The 18,771-nt window shown below is 44.4% G+C and overlaps 1 protein-coding gene across 4 annotated transcripts in view; it reads right to left on the bottom strand.

Moving 5' to 3' along the window:
• Positions 1-1,853: 1,853 nt before the first annotated feature.
• The window catches only part of LOC135115317 (uncharacterized), a 19,724-nt gene continuing 2,806 nt past the window's right edge, over positions 1,854-18,771 (bottom strand). For 3 of the 4 annotated variants that reach the window (XM_064031936.1, XM_064031937.1, XM_064031938.1), the window contains exons 2-4: positions 10,279-11,237; positions 9,877-10,094; positions 1,854-6,244 (exon numbers count right to left, since the gene is read on the bottom strand). In XM_064031936.1, the coding sequence (XP_063888006.1) occupies positions 4,354-6,244; positions 9,877-10,094; positions 10,279-10,320 (2,151 nt within the window). In that variant the 5' untranslated portion in view covers positions 10,321-11,237 and the 3' untranslated portion in view covers positions 1,854-4,353. Of the gene's footprint in view, positions 6,245-9,089; positions 9,722-9,876; positions 10,095-10,278; positions 11,238-18,771 lie in introns of those variants that run through there. The other variant, XM_064031939.1, reaches the window with a different exon arrangement.

Here is an 18,771-nt window from a genome sequence, read left to right as displayed (position 1 = left end):
AGTTAGGGGAGTTTAGATTACGTTAGGTTTGGTTGGGAAAGGTTAAGTTAGGAGAGGTTAGATTAGGTTAGGTTAGACAAGGTTAGGTTAGGGCAGGTTAGATTAGGTTAGGTTTGGTTGGACAAGGTTAAGTTAGGGTAGGTTAGATTGGATAAGATTATGTTTGGTTAGGTTAGGTTAGTTTAGGTTAGGTTTTGGTCTAGTTTGGTTACACTGGTTTGGTTTGGACTAGGTTAAGTTAAGTTAGGTAGGTTAGGTTACATTTGGTTTGGTTTCGTTTGATTACATTTGGTTAGGTTAGGTTTAGTTTGGTTTGGCTTGATTTGGTTAAGTTAGGTTTTATTATGTTTGGCGATATAATGTCATGTTGGATTGTGGTTAGAATTGATCTTCTTTGGGGGAAATAAAGAAATAAAAGTAACCGTATAGAGAACCTTTATTGGCATTATTGTTAATTACTCGACATTATTATTATTATTATTGTTATAATTATTATTATTATTATTATTATTATTATTATTATTATTATTATTATCATTATTGTTATTATTATTATTATTATTATTATTATTATTATTATTATTATTGTTATTATTATTATTACTACTACTACTAGTATCACCAGTAACTTAAACATTAATTACTTTCCTCCACTTAGACTTACGGACCATTCTTAGACATTCATAAAATAATAACATTTGATTCTTCACTTGATATCACAATGATAAAACACTGAAACATCATAAATACTCGTAATTTACATCGAAAAAAAAAAACAGGAACAGTTCTCTCTTAACATTTCCTTAACTTACGGTCTAAAACGTATTAAGCATGGGCGCCTTACTCATTGGTATTGAAGTTATACTCGGAGAATACCTTTGAAAACACAGCTCCGTTGGGCAGGAAGAATCACTGATGATGATGATGATTTTGGAAGACAGGACTCCGTTGGAAAGGAAGAATGATAGATGATTTGTGGATTCAGCCCCGTTGGATAGACAATGCTAGATGATGATGATGATGATAATGACGATGGTTGTGGTGGTGGTGGTGGTGGTGAAGGACTGATGATTTTTGAAAGATTGGTTCGTTGGGAAGGAAGAATGAGTGATGATGCTGATTTTGATGATGATTTTTTGAGGACACAGGTCGGTTGGGAAGGAAGACGATGATGATACTCGTAATCCCCTAAAAAAAAAAAAAAAAAAACAGTTGGAATCATCATAGCTCTGTTACGAAAGAATGACAGGAAAAGATCAATAATAATACCTGGAAATAAAACATACGGATAGAGGAATAACGACAGGAAGAGAGAAAAGTAATGATCACGAAAACAACAAAATGATAATGATGACTTACAAAATGACACACGGTAGTCTACATAGCACTTCGTCATACTCAAACAAAAAACGGAACAGAAAACGCACCAACTTCTCTCTTTCTCTTCAAAACACGCAATTCCGTAGAACACATCTCTTACATAAACTACATAACATTATAACTTAACATAAAACAAAACCAGCATAAAAATAGACTCAGAAATATTACCTATCACGTATATACCCCATTCCTTTAGTCACACACGTTTGCAAGGGAATGTACAGTGCAGGCGAAAAGTCGTGTCATGTCCCCCCCTCCTTTCTTCCCCACACACCGCATTTATTTCACCGTGTTTGGCGTCTTCCCTCAAGGTTTTCGGACACGCTAAGGCTACTTTAATATGTTGACAGTATGTAAACCATCCATTTTCACCACACTTTAATTAAAAGGAACTTGAAATTGTCCGTTTATTATTATTATTATTATTATTATTATTATTATTATTATTATCACTGGTAGTAGTAGTAGTAGTATTTTCTTTTTTTCCAGATCGTATTTGAACTTATACAAACCTCACTCAGTCAAGTTAGGCTACGCTGATATGCTGACTGTCTATATGAACTGTACACTCGCTCAAAAAGTATCAATGCATACTTTGGGCTAAACATTTTGAGATCAGCAACGATACGTATTGGGAAAGGAGAGTGTGTGAGATGCCAGCGTTGATATATAGAGACGTGTTTCGACAGCCATTCCACACGTTTCAGATCATTATATACAGAGGCACCCATGCGTTGATCCTTTTCATCATGGCTGCTTGCTCTAAATATATACTACTACGGTCATTTCAGAAGTGCCCGATTATACCGTGCACCGATATTGTTTTATTTATTCATTTATTTATTTTTTTTTTGGAGCGAGTTAAGTACATTCTTTACACCACATTTATTTATTTTATTTATTTATTTTTTAAGGAACTGGAAATTTTTCGTTTATTGTTTCTCCATTTTTAGTTCAGTTCGCATTTTAAATTCCTACAAAACTCCTACAAAGCTCACTCTGTCACGTTTAGCTCCTCTGACAGGCTGATGCTGTATACAATCTCGTTGCGTCACATTTTAAAGAACTATACATATCGCTCATTGGTCAAGTCTCTGTTCAGCTCGTATATTGAACTCATACATAACAAATCCTGAGGTGGGGAGAGAGAGAGAGAGAGAGAGAGAGAGAGAGAGAGAGAGAGAGAGAGAGAGAGAGAGAGAGAGAGAGAGAGAGAGAGAGAGAGAGAGAGAGAGAGAGAGAGAGAGAGAGAGAGAGAGAGACCCTGTGACAACTATGTGGTTAACCTTTGTTATAAATTCGTCGAAACACACACACACACACACACACACACACACACACACACACACACACACACACACACACTCCTGGAAAAAGTCACATAAAATCCATAACTTTTTATAGAAAACAAATACCTCGCTCGTTATTTCAGTTAGTTATTTCACTCGCATCCTGAACAAAACTTGAAAACAATAATATTACTCTAATTCACATAACTATTTGATTAATTTAAAAAAATAAATAAATAAATAAAAATAACTCATTCATAAAAATCTTTCTCCTCTTTTTCTTCTCTATATTTAACATACTGCTAAACTTTACGACCAACACACACACACACACACACACACACACGCCAGTACCTCAGAGAACAAGAAAATAACACAACTAACATTAATGACAATAACAACAATAGATTAGGTCAGGTCAGGTTAGGATATTACTGCACCTTTACGTTCGTACACGATAATCTGGTGAGCTGTGTACGAGTATCATATATTCATGTATTGTACGGTACATCATTTTGAGCAATTGTGTTTTTTTTTTTTTTTACATACATATATTCATTTATTTTTACGTAATCAGATATAACGTTTAGAAATATTGTGAAAGAAAGAAAGACTGTCTGTGCTTGCTTGTTTGAGAGAGAGAGAGAGAGAGAGAGAGAGAGAGAGAGAGAGAGAGAGAGAGAGAGAGAGAGAGAGAGAGAGATAATAGAATAAGAATGGTGTTAACAATAATAATAATAATAATAATAATAATAATAATAATAATAATAATAATAATAATAATGATAATAATAATAATAATAATAATAATAATAATAATAATAATCACCATGCAGCAAACAACAAAATGGCGGCAGGGAAGAGGAGGAGGAGGAGGAGGAGGAGGAGAGGAGATAAAAATTCTATTAATATTCAATAAAATTATGTGGCTTTGTTTGTTTGTATTTGTTTGCGTGCGTGTCCGTGTCCGTGTGTGTGTGTGTGTGTGTGTGTGTGTGTGTGTGTGTGTGTGTGTGTTTGTGTGTCTAAGCATGTACGTAAAAATATCACTAATTACCTACATAACACCCTCTCCCCTGTTGTAGAGGGGGAGGGATTGGGGGGATAGTTGGGATGAGAGCGGTTACAACGGGGTAGCTGGGGGGTGATGGGGGGCTGGTGGGCAGATTGTGAGCAGTTATGGGGAGGGGGTGGTGGGGTGGAGAGGGGTGGTGGAGGGTAGGGGAGGTGGGAGGGACAGCAAGTAAGACTGGTTGGGGGGATGGAGACAGGTAGAGTGTTACCTGGGCGCCTGTAACCTTGTACTGTACCTGTAAGCCTTGTACTTTCTCCTCCATGTGGCGGATAACACACATACATACACACACACACACACACACACACACACACACACACACACACACACACACACACACACATACACACATGCACACACACCATGTTGTTCACTCTAACTTGGCGCACAATAAAAGCACCACGGCAACAGTTTCCTTGTCAGCTGCTGTGTCTCTGAGTGTTTCCCTCGCCCGCAACACAAGGGCGGTTCCTTCACTCCAGGAGGCAGCAAAGAAGGGCTGGACGGCGGTGACTTCTTCAGGGGTGCAGGCGCCACTCCCGAGAACTGGGGGCTTGGGGCGGCCTGCACAGGACCAGCAGAGCCATGCTAGGGTCGTCGCACAGCCTGTCACTCCGCCGCCAGCTCCGGGGCATGGGGGACGGCGGAAAGGTGGTGTAGGGGTCGGGGCTCGGCGGCGGGCGGCGGAGGTTCCCCGGCGTGGCGGGTGATGCCCAACTTGCGGCACTGCGGAGAGGGCGGCGAGGGCGAAGGCGAGGGCGGCGTGCACTGCGGTGGCGTGCGCGGGGCGGCAGACAACAGCAGGTGCAGGAAGCGCTGCAGCAGTGGCGCGGGCAGGATGCGGCGCGCTTCCGCCAGGGTGTGCGGGTCCTCGCACTGTGCCAGGCGGCTCAGAATGCTGCCCACCTGCTCCAGGGTGCCGCCGCCCGCCTCGGGGCTGCTGCTGCTACGGGAAAGTGGAGTGGAGGGGCGCGAGCCCTCCGAGCTGCCCCTGGCTCCCCGCCTGGCGCGACCGACCCGCGCCGCCTGGCACACCAGATGTATGCGGTCCTGCATCATGGCCCTGGAGGTGGCCAGGTCGGCGCCAGGCTCGCGCGGCGTCAGGTCCACCTGGCGCAGCAGGTCCACCAGCTGACGGGCCTCCTGTTGGCTGGTGAGCAACGTGGCCAGGCGGCGCGCGCCCTCCCTCGGACCGTGCGAGGCCACCAGGTAGCGGGAGAGTAGCGCCAGGTAGTGCAGGCGCCCCTCCTCCACGGGGCGCGGCGCTTGCAGGCCCTCCTCGGGGTAGAAGAGCGACATAACCTGCACGAGCACGGCGGTGGTCTGGTCCGCCAGCGCCTCGCTGTATGTGGTGTAGAACTTCATAACGTGCAGGAACTGCTGGTGGGACAGCAGCTGCCTGATGCTGCTGGCGGCCAGCACGGCCACCTCGCGCCCCGCAGGCCCCGCGCCGCGCCGCTGTGGCCACGAATAGTCCGAGGTGTCGATGTGGTGCGCCCCCGTGAAGTAGGTGCTCATGGCTACCGCCACATGCAGCAGCCGCGGCCTGTCTGCCGCCACCACAGTGGCGTACAGCGGCGTGCTGGCCAGGAACTTTGCGCGCCGCTCGATGAAACACATGTACAGCTGCCCCAGCTCAGAGCGCGGCACGCACTGCTCCAGGGACGTGCCTTCCGCCTCCTGCTCTCCCACATAAAACTCCTGCAGCTGCTTGATCTCGGCCAGGTCCTGGGCACTGAGGCCAGCCTGGAGGGGGGCGGTGGTCCCTTTCTGGGCGGAGCGACCGCCTCTACCACCACCACCGCCACCCACACCGTCGCCGCCTGGAAGGTCTGGTCGCCAGGGGGTGGCTGCCGTGCCCAGCCACCTGGGCAGATTGGCAGTGCCCGAGGAGGAGGGGAGGGTAGTCAGAGTGGGGAAGTGGGCAGAGGGCGGGTGTCCTTGGGGCGAGTCCTGCCTGAAGGCTACGTGTGTGGTAGCAGGGGGTAGGCGGGGGTGTGGGGGGGGATGTCTCTGTCTGGGGGCAGGGGCGTGGCCGCGTGGAGAGGCACGCTCGTGGGCGTGTCTGGTTGGAAGCTCATGGCCGGGCCTGGGGGCAGCGTCCAGGCTGGGGTCATGGGTGAGTGCGTGACTCGTCTCTGCGGGAGAGTGGACGTGCCTGTGGGCGGGGTCGAGGCGCAGCAGTTGGGTGTAGGCGAGAGCGGGGGGAGGCGGGGCGGCGGCCAGGCGCAAGGACTCCACCTGCTGGGCTGCCTCGCCTCCTGTCGGGGAGTACCGCGGCTCCTCCTTCAGACGGGGCGTCAGCACGGGCATGGCAGAGCCATAGGGGGCACGCCAGCACCCGGGCAGGTATGGGGCGCCATGCAGGGTCTTGGCTTGGGCGTGGGAGTGTCGGGAGAGGCGCCGGTAGAGGCCCAGGGTGTGGGGCAGGCCGCGGGGCCCCTCGTCCTCGCGGCTCACCAGAGACACCTCCATGCCAGCACTCAGGCACCGGGAGAACCTGGGGGAGAGCACGCCTGTACACACACACACACACACACACACACACACACACACACACACACACACACACGCAAACATGTACTACATACGTCATTCCTCCTCCTCCTCCTTCTCCTCCTCCTCTTGCCTCTGTATTTAAATCTAGAGGTATAACATTCTTCTCGTGTGTTAGGCTGAACACGGTGGTGGTGGTGGTGGTGGCGGTGGTCTGAGTGTGAAATGAGCGCCCCTTGTCACTAAGAGGGGAGGAGGAGGAGGGGGAGGAGGTGGTGGTGGTCGGGGTGGGTGATTTAAATTTTAGAAGTGAAGAACAAGGAAAACGTTGAGGTGATGCAAAGGAGGAGGAGGAGGAATACAAAGGAATACAGAGGAAGATAGCAGACCTTGAGGCGCTTAGTAGGTTGTTTGTATAACCTATATCCTACACACTACACCAGTGATTCTTAACCAGGGGTAAATGTACCTCTCGGGGTAAAAAAATTACATGGCAGAGGGTAAATAACTGATATACCTGATAATTGAATAATAATTCAATTAAATTTCATTTTGTGAAATGAGAGAGAGAGAGAGAGAGAGAGAGAGAGAGAGAGAGAGAGAGAGAGAGAGAGAGAGAGAGAGAGAGAGAGAGAGAGAGAGAGAGAGAGAGAGAGAGAGAATGCTAAGAATATGTATGTGTGTGTGTGTGTGTGTGTGTGTGTGTGTGTGTGTGTGTGTGTGTGTGTGTGTGTGTGTGTGTGTGTGTGTGTGTGTGTGTGTGTGTGTGTGTGTGTGTGTGTGTGTGTGTGTGTGTGTGCGTGCGTGTGTGTGAGGGAGAGAGGAATGGCTATGATTTTCTTGTATGAAAGTAAAGGGGTAAGTTGGGAAATACCTCAAGCCGAGGAGGGTAATGAGGAAGGAAATGCTGAGAATCCCTGCACTTCAGGGAACCTCAACACACTTATATTTATCCTCCAATAATCCGTTTGACCTTTTCTACATGGATTGGCACATTAGAAAGCCTTGTTTTATTTCTTTTAGTTTCCCTAGACCAGTGTTTCTCTGACACAAAAAGTGAATAACTAATGGAAGAGAAGGATAGCAACGTAGAGGCTCCTCCCCACCCAGCCAGCCCTTCAATCGAGGCTGGCGTGAAAGAGAAGCAACAATGCGGTAGTTAAGAACCGCATGGGATTGAAGCAGAGGAGGAGGAGGAAGAGGAGGATGTGGAGGAGGAGGAGGATATTGTGATGCTGAGGGGAGGGCATGTGACCAGCAATGAGTGTGAAGGTATGAGGAGGGAACTCTCTCTCTCTCTCTCTCTCTCTCTCTCTCTCTCTCTCTCTCTCTCTAGGGTCTCTCAAGGGTGATGAAAGGATAGTAGTAGCAGTAGCAGCAGCAGCAGCAGTAGTAGTAGTAGTAGTAGTAGTAGTAGTAGTAGTAGTAGTAGTAGTAGTAGTAGTAGTTGTAGTAGTAGAAGAAGAAGAAAAGAACTACACTTTCACACTTTTGATTGTCTACTCATAAATTTAACTTTTTCCTTCTTTCCTTCCTTCCCTCACACTTATCTCCCTTCCTCCTTCAATCTATCTTCCTTCCTTCCTTCCTTCCTTCCTTCCTTCCTTCCTTCCTTTACACATTTTTTTTTCCTTCTTCCTTACGTCACATTTATTTTCCTTCTTTCTTTCATTGCACTCTTACTTATCTTCCTTCTTTAATTTTTTAACACACACACCCACCTATCTTTCTTCCTTCACACACGTACCTATCTTCCTTTTTTCCCTTCCCTCCTTCACACACTCCCCTATCTTCCTCCCTTCCCTCACACATAAGGATCGTCATTATTCACTATTTCAACTCTAACAGTTCCCTCGCACACACTCCTGTCTTCCTTCCTTTCTTCCTTCACTCCTCTGGCTCGCATAGCACACAGAGAACACACTAAAGGTACTATCATTCATTATCTCAAGCGTTCAGTATCACACTCATGCACTAACCTAACTTGTCTTGCTTTTGTTACTTATTACTAACTTATGACAGGTAACACACAGAGAAAACCCGTTAGAATCAATATTAATTACTAACTTACACATCTAATGGCTTCCTCACACATTGACTGATTTTTCTTGCGTTCCTTTCTTATAACAAGCTATGAACGCACTTTTAATACCTGCGTAACTCATTTCCTTCCTTGACTTCCCTTTCTTCTATAATACATTTGTAACATACAGTACAGAACAGTCTGAGAAACGCACCAGCTTACCTTGCTTCCTTTCTTTCTAATAACAAGCACACTTCAACACTCACCTAATGTACTTCCTTTCCTTCCATCCTTTCGTCCTTATAATGCATTTTCAACACAGTATACAACGGTCTATTACAAACACACCAATCTACCTTTGTTTACTTCATTTGGTCCTGTCCTTTCTAGTAACACACTTCAACACTTACCTACCTAACTTATTTCCTGTCTTGCCCTTCCTTCTACCTATTCGTTTCTATAATATATCTTTAACACAGTACAATACAATCTATTCCAAACACACCTACCCACCTTATTTCCTTCCCTCCCCTCCTCTCTTGTCCTGTCCTTTTTTTTTTCCACACCCACAAATACACTCATCTTTCCTGTCTTTCTTCCATCCATTCGTTTCTGTAACAAATTCCTAACACACAACAAAATCTATCACAAGCACACCAACCCACCTTATTATCTTCCCCTCGTCTCCTATCCTTTTCTTTCCTCGCCTCTGCATTCCTCTCCCCCACAAACACATACACTCCGGTCCTGTCTTCCTTCCACTCATCCGTTTCTATAATAAATATCTAACACAAAACACAGTCTATCCCAAACACACCAAACCCACCTTGTTTCCTTCCTTCCTCTCGTCTCCTGTCCCCACAAACACACACACACGGTTCCTGATTCAAATCGTTGCTGACTGACTGAGCATGTACCACCACCACCGCCATCACCACCACAACCACCATCACCATCACCGACCTTTCCTCTCTTTCTCCTCCTCCAGCACAGTATCTCCTTATCTCTCTCTCTTTTCTGCCTGTCATACACCCAGAGTCCATTCAGTGCAGTAGTACCCAGTCAGGCCAGCTCAGGTATTGGTTATGGGTGCGTGGGGTAAACCGTGCTCCTCCACCCATAGATACTGTATAGGTGTGTGCTGTACCCTACATAGAGGGATAAGATGTGTATGCAGGTTATTGGGTAGAGGCTTAGGTTATGTGTGTATGCGCGGTGGTGGTGGTGGTGGTGGTGGTTGAAAGAGGGATGGATAGACAGATGGGCAGACAGATAGATACAGATAGACAGAATGATAGATGAATAGATAGATAAAAAATAAATAGAAAGATAGACAGACAGGTAGACAGTCAGACAGAAACAAAGACGGTAACAGACAAATAGACAGAACTAGATAAAAAGAGAGACAGGCAAACAAGCAGAGACAGAAGTAGACAGAAACACTGAAAGAGACACAAGTAGTAGACATAGAAAATGAAATACAAAAAAGATCAGAAAAAAAAAAAAATCTCACACTTCAAATCACACACACACACACACACACACACACACACACACACACACACACACACACACACACACACACACACACACACACACACACACTCACTCACCTACAGGCTTGGCACTCCTTTCTGTTCCTGACCGTTACCACGCATAGATCATCACCATCATCACCACCGTCATGATCACCATCCTGACTCCTCCTGACGCAAGTGAACCCGAGGAAGGTGCCCCCCGTCACGGCCCTCCTGAAGAAGGCTTTGCAGGAGTCACAGGCGCGGCCCCCGAAGTGCAGAGAGCGAGCCACGTCCCCGCACACCCCACACACCTGAAGGAGCCACGGGTCAGAGAGAGAGAGAGAGAGAGAGAGAGAGAGAGAGAGAGAGAGAGAGAGAGAGAGAGAGAGAGAGAGAGAGAAATGAAAGGGTAATGAAAGAAAAAAAAATGATAAGGAAAAATAATTAAACTAAGATAGAGAAGGAAGACAAAAAACACCATAAAAGACAACTCACCTTCTTCTTCCTCTTCCTCGCCTCCTCTTCAGTGTCCTCCATGATGGGCGTGAGGCAGGGCGGGGAGGAGGGTGGGGATGCAGAGGGCGTGGTGAGCCTGGAGGCAGGCGGCGAAGGTTGGCGTGTGGGTGACGGGGAGTGTTTGAAGGGCGTGGGGGAGGGGGCGAGGATCGAGTGAGTGGGGGCGTCTGTGTTGGGGAATGCGTGTGTGGGCGTGGTGGGGGTGACGGGGAAGCGGGCGGGGGTTTGGTGGGCGCCAGGCTGAGAGGCAGCAACGGAGGGACGCCTGGTAATAATCTAGCAGGCAGTTTTGTACCTCCTGCCGGCGGCCCAGTGGAAGGCAGTGGCGGTAACCCCTCCTGCGTGGCTGCCAGGGGGTCTGAGGACACCAGCAGAGGATCGGAGGACTGTACAGACACGTTCAAATTTCCTTGTGTCCTTCGAATGTGTCTAATCCTTTCTTTTTGCCTCTTTCTCTTTCGTTCTTTCACCCCTCTCTCCTCGTCGTCGTTTCTCCCCGCCCTTTCGCTCTCCCGGGGGTGTGCGTCGCCCTTCAGGAGTGTCAGGTGGGCGTGGGAGAACAGGTCGTCTCCTTCGGGAAGTGAGCACCATGGTTTTGTTGTGTTATTCTGTGCCGAAGTCACCGCCGCGTCGTTTCCTTCGGACGCCATGGCCTCACCGCGCCGCGAGATCACCTCAAATACTTTCAAATTATGGAGTCCTGCATTTGTCTAGCGTGGTGATTTTCTTCCTGTGAGGCGTGCAGATCCATTCTCTCCTTTTGAGCGGACACATGAAGACTGTTTCCTTGAGCAACACTCGAATAATAAGTTAGTTGGTAGCAGTGAGGTGCGGGGCGCGGCGCGGTGGCAGTGGCAGCAGTGACAGAAGTGGCGGTTTTATGAAGCGTTCCTTGTCTTAACTCTGCACTCCGCCACGCTCTGCACGTCACCACAGGCCTGGAACGTGACGAGGAGGATTACTTAAAACCCCCACCTCTTGTAACACCGCCATTGCAGCGCACAGAGGGAGTGACGAGGCGAGAAGAGGGAGGAGAGGAGAAGAGGGGGTCTCAGTTTATGATAGTGCAAGGACGCAAGGACGATGCCAGCCCCCCTCCTCTCCTCTCCTGTCCTCTCCTCTCTCCTCCTCTCCCCTCAAGCCGAACATGACGCAGTTGAACTCTGAAGCAGAACAAAACAAAATAAATAGATACACGAGTCAAGATAAGAGGTAAAAAATGATGATGAAGAAGGGGGAGAGAGAGAGAGAGAGAGAGAGAGAGAGAGAGAGAGAGAGAGAGAGAGAGAGAGAGAGAGAGAGAGAGAGAGAGGTGGTAATCTGAAGAAGAGAGATTAGAGGAGTAAGAGAGAGAGAGAGAGAGAGAGAGAGAGAGAGAGAGAGAGAGAGAGAGAGAGAGAGAGAGAGAGAGAGAGAGATCTTGAATAAGAAGGGAGAAGAGAAAGCAAATAAGCACCAATCTGAAGAAGAGAGGGGGAAAAAAGATGTGATCATGAAGAAAAAAAGTGATATGAGATGAGTAAAAAACAAATACAATATTATGAAGTGAGGAAAGAAGAAAAGAAGAATAAAGAAAAAAAATAAGAGAACATGAGGAAGATGAGACAGAAGAATCTTATCAGAATACACTTTTTAAACTTAATCTTGTTGATAGGAGATTATATAAATTTTATGAAATAAGAAAATATAACCATAAAAATGGTAACCCTAAAGGATTGTAAATTAAGACGGAAAAAAATAAGGATTGCAGTGGGGAATTACAGAGAGAGAGAGAGAGAGAGAGAGAGAGAGAGAGAGAGAGAGAGAGAGAGAGAGAGAGAGAGAGAGAGAGAGAGAGATCCACACAACTTGATCTTAACCGTGACTTGCAGAATTCAGAATTATTATCAAATATGAAATGCCACGCCAGGCATAATTAAAACTGCATTGCACTGAGAGAGAGAGAGAGAGAGAGAGAGAGAGAGAGAGAGAGAGAGAGAGAGAGATGGAAAGATTAGATTAGTTCGAATGACGAATCTCTCTCTCTCTCTCTCTCTCTCTCTCTCTCTCTCTCTCTCTCTCTCTCTCTCTCTCTCTCTCTCTCTCTTCTTACATGCTGCAAATACAAAGTTAAGAGGGGAATATAAACGGTAATTGTAGTTGCATTTATCAATGTTTTGTTGCTGCTTTGTTTTTGTATATCGTACGCCCGCCATCTGTTACCTTAAACCACCCCTTCTCCCTCCCCTCCTTCACTCAACTTGTCACTGTCATCACCTACACTTTATTTATGTGTGTGTGTGTATATATATATATATATATATATATATATATATATATATATATATATATATATATATATATATATATATATATATATATATATATATATATATATATATACTTTTTTTTCTCATAATCTGTCCTTCCTCTTCCCCCGTTTTCTTCTAGTTATTTTCTCTTCTCTTCATAATTCCTTCTCCTCTTCCTTCTCATTTTTTTTTTTTCGTTTTCCTTCCCATTATTTTCCTCTCATATAATTTATCCTCCTCCTCCTTTTCCTCTTTCCTTTTGTCATTTCCCCCTATTGTCATTTCGTCTTTTGTCATTTACATTTTTCTCGTGATTTTGTATCTTTTTTCCTTCCTTCGTTTCTTCGTCCTTTTCCATTCATCATTTGTTTTCCCTATCCCTCATCAACTCTTTTTCCTCCTTATTTTATCATGTCTTCGTCTCTTTTCTTCATTCTCCTCCTCACCCACACCATATCCATCACTTGCTAGTCTCTTCATCGTCTCTTGTTTCCCTCTTTATTTCATCATCTCTTCCTCTCACTCCCTTTCCCATTCTCTTCCTCTTTTATCCTCATCACTTTCGAAACCTCTTCTTTATCACCTCTCATTTCCTCCATTTTCCAATCATGTTTTCGTATGTTTTCGTATATTTTCGTATCCTCCATATCATAATTTTCTACACCTCTTAGTCTCCTCATCAGCCCAATTCTCTTTTCATTTCTAGCTTTCCTCGGGCATTGGGTACATCATCCAAGGCTTTATCAGTTAATGTTATGGGGTATAAAGATTAGGTTAAGATTGGTAGGGAAGGAGACACAGCCATGGCCTCAATATTAATCTGTTACACACTGAGTTATAAAAACGTGATGTATTGTTTTGTATGGCTATGGGTATATGTGTTCTCAGACGTATTGCCCCCTCCCCCTTCCACTCTCTCTCTCTCTCTCTCTCTCTCTCTCTCTCTCTCTCTCTCTCTCTCTCTCTCTCTTATCAGCAGAACCGTTTTTCAGACCACAAAGATGATTAGTCAAGTTTTCATGAGTGTATTTATTTATTTATTTATCTACTCATTTATTTAATTTACTGATGTTGAAGAATCCACGTTTAAGATTTTTTTGTTTTGTTTATTTGTTTGTTTACTTATGCATTTATTTGTTATTTTTTGTAATGTTTGATGGGGGTAAGGTAGAGTGTAAGGTAGGCTAGGAGTACGTTACATAAGGTCAGGGTACGTTAGATTAGGTATAGTTTAGGTTTCTGTTAGGTTAGGTACGTTAATCTAGGCTAGCGTAAGGTAGGCTAGGATTAGGCTACATAAGGGCAGGACACGTTAGGTTAGGTATAGTTTAGGTTTCAGTTAGGTTAGGTAGGTTAATTTAGGCTGTTAGGTTAAGTTAGGATAGAAAAGTTTAGGCTACGTTAGATTTTGATTTGGGTGAAATAAGTCTAGGTTAGCTTGCATTTGGTTAAGTTTGGTTAGATAAAGCATTGCTAGATAAAATTAAGGATAAGCTACGATTAGTTTAAACTAGATTGAGTTAGATGTTATGTTAGACTATGAGGAAACTAAATACATGATTCCTGTTTTATTTATAAATGGACTGAGTTGAAAAGAACGTATGTTACATTATTTAGAAATGTATATCCCTGTGCGTTGGTTGTTAATTAGATTGTTGCAATACGAGGAAAGGAAAAAAAAAGCTGTACTGTTCTACCTTAATTTACAAAAGAAATACATTGGAAGATAACTGCGTGGCATGATCAATATATTTTCGTAACTTACCCAATAAAACCCACTTATGGTAATCTTTTCCTATTACCTAATGATTTCTCTTACTGGCTTATCATGGACATTAGTTTTATCTCTTCCCTGTTTTGGAAGGTAACTGCATAAAGGAAAAATAAACTACCTACGCTGTTCTAACTCAATTCATAAGAGACCCGTATTGGAAAGTATCTGTGAGGCATTATCTTCAATATATTTTCGTAATTTAGGCCATAAAAAGCACTCATGTTAATCTCTTCCTATTACCTAATGACTTCTTATGTTGGGTTATCATGGATATTATCTTTATCACTTCCCCGTTTCGGAATTTCTCGATGAACCTGTTTTTGTTTAGACTGTGCACGTCGTATAATGTTATTTGTATTTCCCCGCCCGTGAAGAGAAAGCCGCGAGTCGTAAGAAAATCGTGTCTCAAAGCATGGATGTATAATTATCCTGCTAACTGTTCCTCGTACGCTGTCTTACACTAGAAAGTTACAATAATATTTTCCATCCATAATTGCACCAGGAAATAGACACGCATAAAAAGAGGCAAAGAAGCAGGAGAAAAATTAAATAACAACAGTCCCGAAGGTAAGATGGTAAATTTTTTTTTTTTCTTTTTTGGTCCCGCGCGCGCCGACTTTTAACGGGCCATCATCACGTCAGCGTGTGTGTTTACTTAGCGATTTTTTTCCATTTCCCAGCTTCGTGGCGTGTCGGGGCGGCGTCTACCAAGCCATTAGTGACTTATCATCCACTCAGCAGCCAGACAACGGTGAGAACTTAATAACAAACATAAAAACATGACCCCAAAATAAAAGCCCTGTCATCTCCATCAAGAGCGTAGTGTTAGTGTGTTTTGTAACCAGGAACTCTGACGCGGTTACTGTATGGTGCAGGGACTTAATGCGAGAGGGAGTTAAATATAGCGCATGACTGGCTGCATTCCCACTATTACGAGAGAGAGAGAGAGAGAGAGAGAGAGAGAGAGAGAGAGAGAGAGAGAGGGTAAGACTTTCTTCGGCAGTGATCTTGTTCTTGTCAGTACTCGTATAGTATCGGCACTCTCTCTCTCTCTCTCTCTCTCTCTCTCTCTCTCTCTCTTAGTTTTATTTTTTTTCTTTTAAGACATGTTTTTATTGGCCGAGGGACATTTCTACCGTTGGATCTTTAGCCTCGAAGAAGCTTTTCAATAATATTACTACCACGTGTGTAATCATTTTCCACCATAGTTTCCTTATTTCCACATTCCCACTAACTATAACAGTATGACTAGTGGCCGGGAGTAGAAAACGCCCAAAAATAATCACGAGTTCATAAAATTGTAATGGTTCCGTTGTTCTGTTCTCTTCTCCCGGCAAGGGGGAATAAAGGTGTATGAGTGAGATCAGCTAGTGAGTGTTCCAGTGTCTAGCGCGCTGACGGCCATGACATCACGTGTTCCTCATCATCCCCGCAGCAATCACAGTGAACATGTTTTGTTTTTGTTTTGTTTTGTTTTTTTCTTCCTCGCAGCGGTTATGTATAATTTCTCTTACTTTCTTTTCTGCCCCAGTATTTATATAACCTAACCATACGTCTACCTACCTCCCCAGAGACCAATTTTCACATATTATTCACAGTATTCATGTATAATTTCTCATATTTTTTTAATCCACATATTCACCATACATTTCCAGGCCACAGATTATATAACACAGCTATATACTCGTACGTATCCCCCATGAGAACAAGTGTAAATGTTTTCCCCCTCCTGTCACACACGTGTCTTCACAATACTCTCACAGCACGGCAGGGCAAAAACCGCTAAACTCACAGTTGAAGGGCGAGGTACTGACTGGAATCCACTCTTGGCATTTACTCTCACAGCTCTGGGTTTAGCTTAGCATTCAAGAAGCTCAAAGATGGTATTAGGAAGTGCTGATATATTAGAAAGTATTGGTGATCAGATTGTGTGCTCTGGATAAGGTTAGAGGCTATGGCAAAAAGAGTTGGCTGGTTTGAAAGTACAATTAAAGTGGTATAGGTTACAGGTCCCATTAAAAAGCTACAGGGTATTAGAGATTGTTGGAAAGTTAAGGGACTATCGAGTTGTGTTGGAAAAGTGAAAGATTCTATACCTGAAATAGTGTTTGTGGTGTGTGTGTGTGTGTGTGTGTGTGTGTGTGTGTGTGTGTGTGTGTGTGTGTGTGTGTGTGTGTGTGAAGTCTTGTTTTTCCCGTCTTGCTAATTATCATTCTCTCTCTCTCTCTCTCTCTCTCTCTCTCTCTCTCTCTCTCTCTCTCTCTCTCTCTCTCTCTCTCTCTCTCTCTCTGTTGTAACATTCCAAGTAACAACTCAGTCTTATCCTTGATCTAATTTGTGTGTGTGTGTGTGTGTGTGTGTGTGTGTGTGTGTGTGTGTGTGTGTGTGTGTGTGTGTGTGTGTGTGTGTGTGTGTGTGTGTGTGTGTGTGTGTGTGTGTGTGTGTGTGTGTGTGTGTGTTCAAGGGGAAGTTCAGAATTAGGGAGAAAAACTGGCTCACTTATACATATTAACTTAAATGTACTTAAATGTAACTTTGCGCATGGACGGAGAAACGGGTTTGCGATAGTAGTAGTAGTAGTAGGAGTTGTAGTAGTAGTAGTAGTAGTAGTAGTAGTAGTAGTAGTAGTAGTAGTAGTAGTAGCAGTAGTAGTAGTAAATAGTAGTAGTGGTAATGTATATTTTTAGCTGAATCAGATGGCATACTTAATTTTTTTTTCTCTCTCACTCTCTCTTCATTCACACGTCTACTTATGAATAGGAGGACTAATTGAGTGACTGACTATCTGATTGCCTGCACACTGGCGGCGCAGCATCGAGGCCACATGGCGTCCTGCACTGACCGGCGAGAAGAAAGTAGCGAGACGGAGCTGAATGAAGCGTGGCATTTGATTGTTGGTCAGAGTGGGATAGTTAATCAGTGTAGAGAGAGAGAGAGAGAGAGAGAGAGAGAGAGAGAGAGAGAGAGAGAGAGAGAGAGAGAGAGAGAGAGAGAGAGAGAGAGAGTTCATGATAAATAAATAGAACAAAGCATCAGAAAATTAACCTAACTTAACCTATCTACACTAGCAGATACAACACTGCCGTACATTTAAACCCCTTGAATAATACATGAAATAAGAAGTCAGAGAGGATAAACTCACAATAATTATTCTGATCTAAACACAAACAAAGGAAAAATAACGTTTAATGGACGTACAGTCGAGGCCATAAGGCGTGTGCCAAGCTCCGACATTCACTTCTCACTGTACTTCGTGCTTTCCTTCAGTCTTTCCCTCATATGAACGAAGAATCAGTTACCAGGTTTTGCAAGAGCTTAAGATTACCAAATGATGTGTCAGACTGAATGGAAACGCAGACATTGGAAAAGAGTGAGGTGCAATGCAGGATAATGGGTTCAAGCTTAGAGATATAGATAGATTTAAAAGAAGAGATAGGCAGGAATTGGTTCTCAAATAAGAGTGGTAGATGAATGGAATAAACTCAGTAATGAGGCTGTTAGTGTTCAGTCATTAGGGAGGTTTAAAAGAGGCTTAGACAAATTTATGGACGAGGATGATAAGTGGAAGTACGAGTACATGGCTAGAAATGTTACATAGAGAGACTGTTGCGTGTGGGCCTCGTGGCTTCTTGCTGTTTCCCTTGTGTTGTTTTGTTACCATGACTTGTCAGCAGGAGTGTACAAGGGAGGAGGACGAAGAAAAAGACGAAGACTTGCGATTTCAGTCTTGGGTGTGTTGTTCTGTTGCCATGACTTCTGAGAGGGACTACTAGGAGGATGAAGGAAAGAGCGGGGACTGTTGCATTTGACCTGCGGGAATGTTGTTCTGCTGTCACGACTTGCAAGCGGGAATGTACAAGGGAGGAGATGAAGGAAAAGACTGCTACATTTGAGCTTCAGAGTGTTGTTATCATATTACTTTTGAACGGGACTCTACAAGGGAGGAGGATGAAAGAAAGTGAAGGTACTATTGCATTTTAGCTGTAGAGTGTTTTTACTTTAGAGCAGAACTGGACAAGGGAGGAGAATGAAGGAAAGGGCGGATACTGTTGCATTGGGTCTCAAAGTGTTGCAGGGGTTAGCACATAGAGAAAGTTAAGAGGGAAGGCTCACGGTGGCTCGTAAACTTGTCACCTCAAGGGCCTGCTGCCTCTGTGTGTGTGTGTGTGTATGTGTGTGTGTGTCAGGTATTTGAACCGCGCCCCAGATACGGTAGCAACTGTGAAGGGCGGTGCTGTTATGTAATGTATCCCTGTCTGTCTGTGTGTGTGTGTGTGTGTGTGTGTGTGTGTGTGTGTGTGTGTGTGTTCAGACTCCTTGCCTAGCCTAGCCTTACCTATTCTACTTGCTCTGTCCTATCTTTAGCTAAGATAACCTACCCTAACCTTGCTGTACCTTACGTAATCT

Source organism: Scylla paramamosain, chromosome 29 (assembly GCF_035594125.1).
Source record: "Scylla paramamosain isolate STU-SP2022 chromosome 29, ASM3559412v1, whole genome shotgun sequence".
NCBI classification, from domain to species: domain Eukaryota; kingdom Metazoa; phylum Arthropoda; class Malacostraca; order Decapoda; family Portunidae; genus Scylla; species Scylla paramamosain.
The sequence above is the reverse complement of the archived record's forward strand: the minus strand, read 5'-3'. Positions and strand labels throughout refer to the sequence as shown.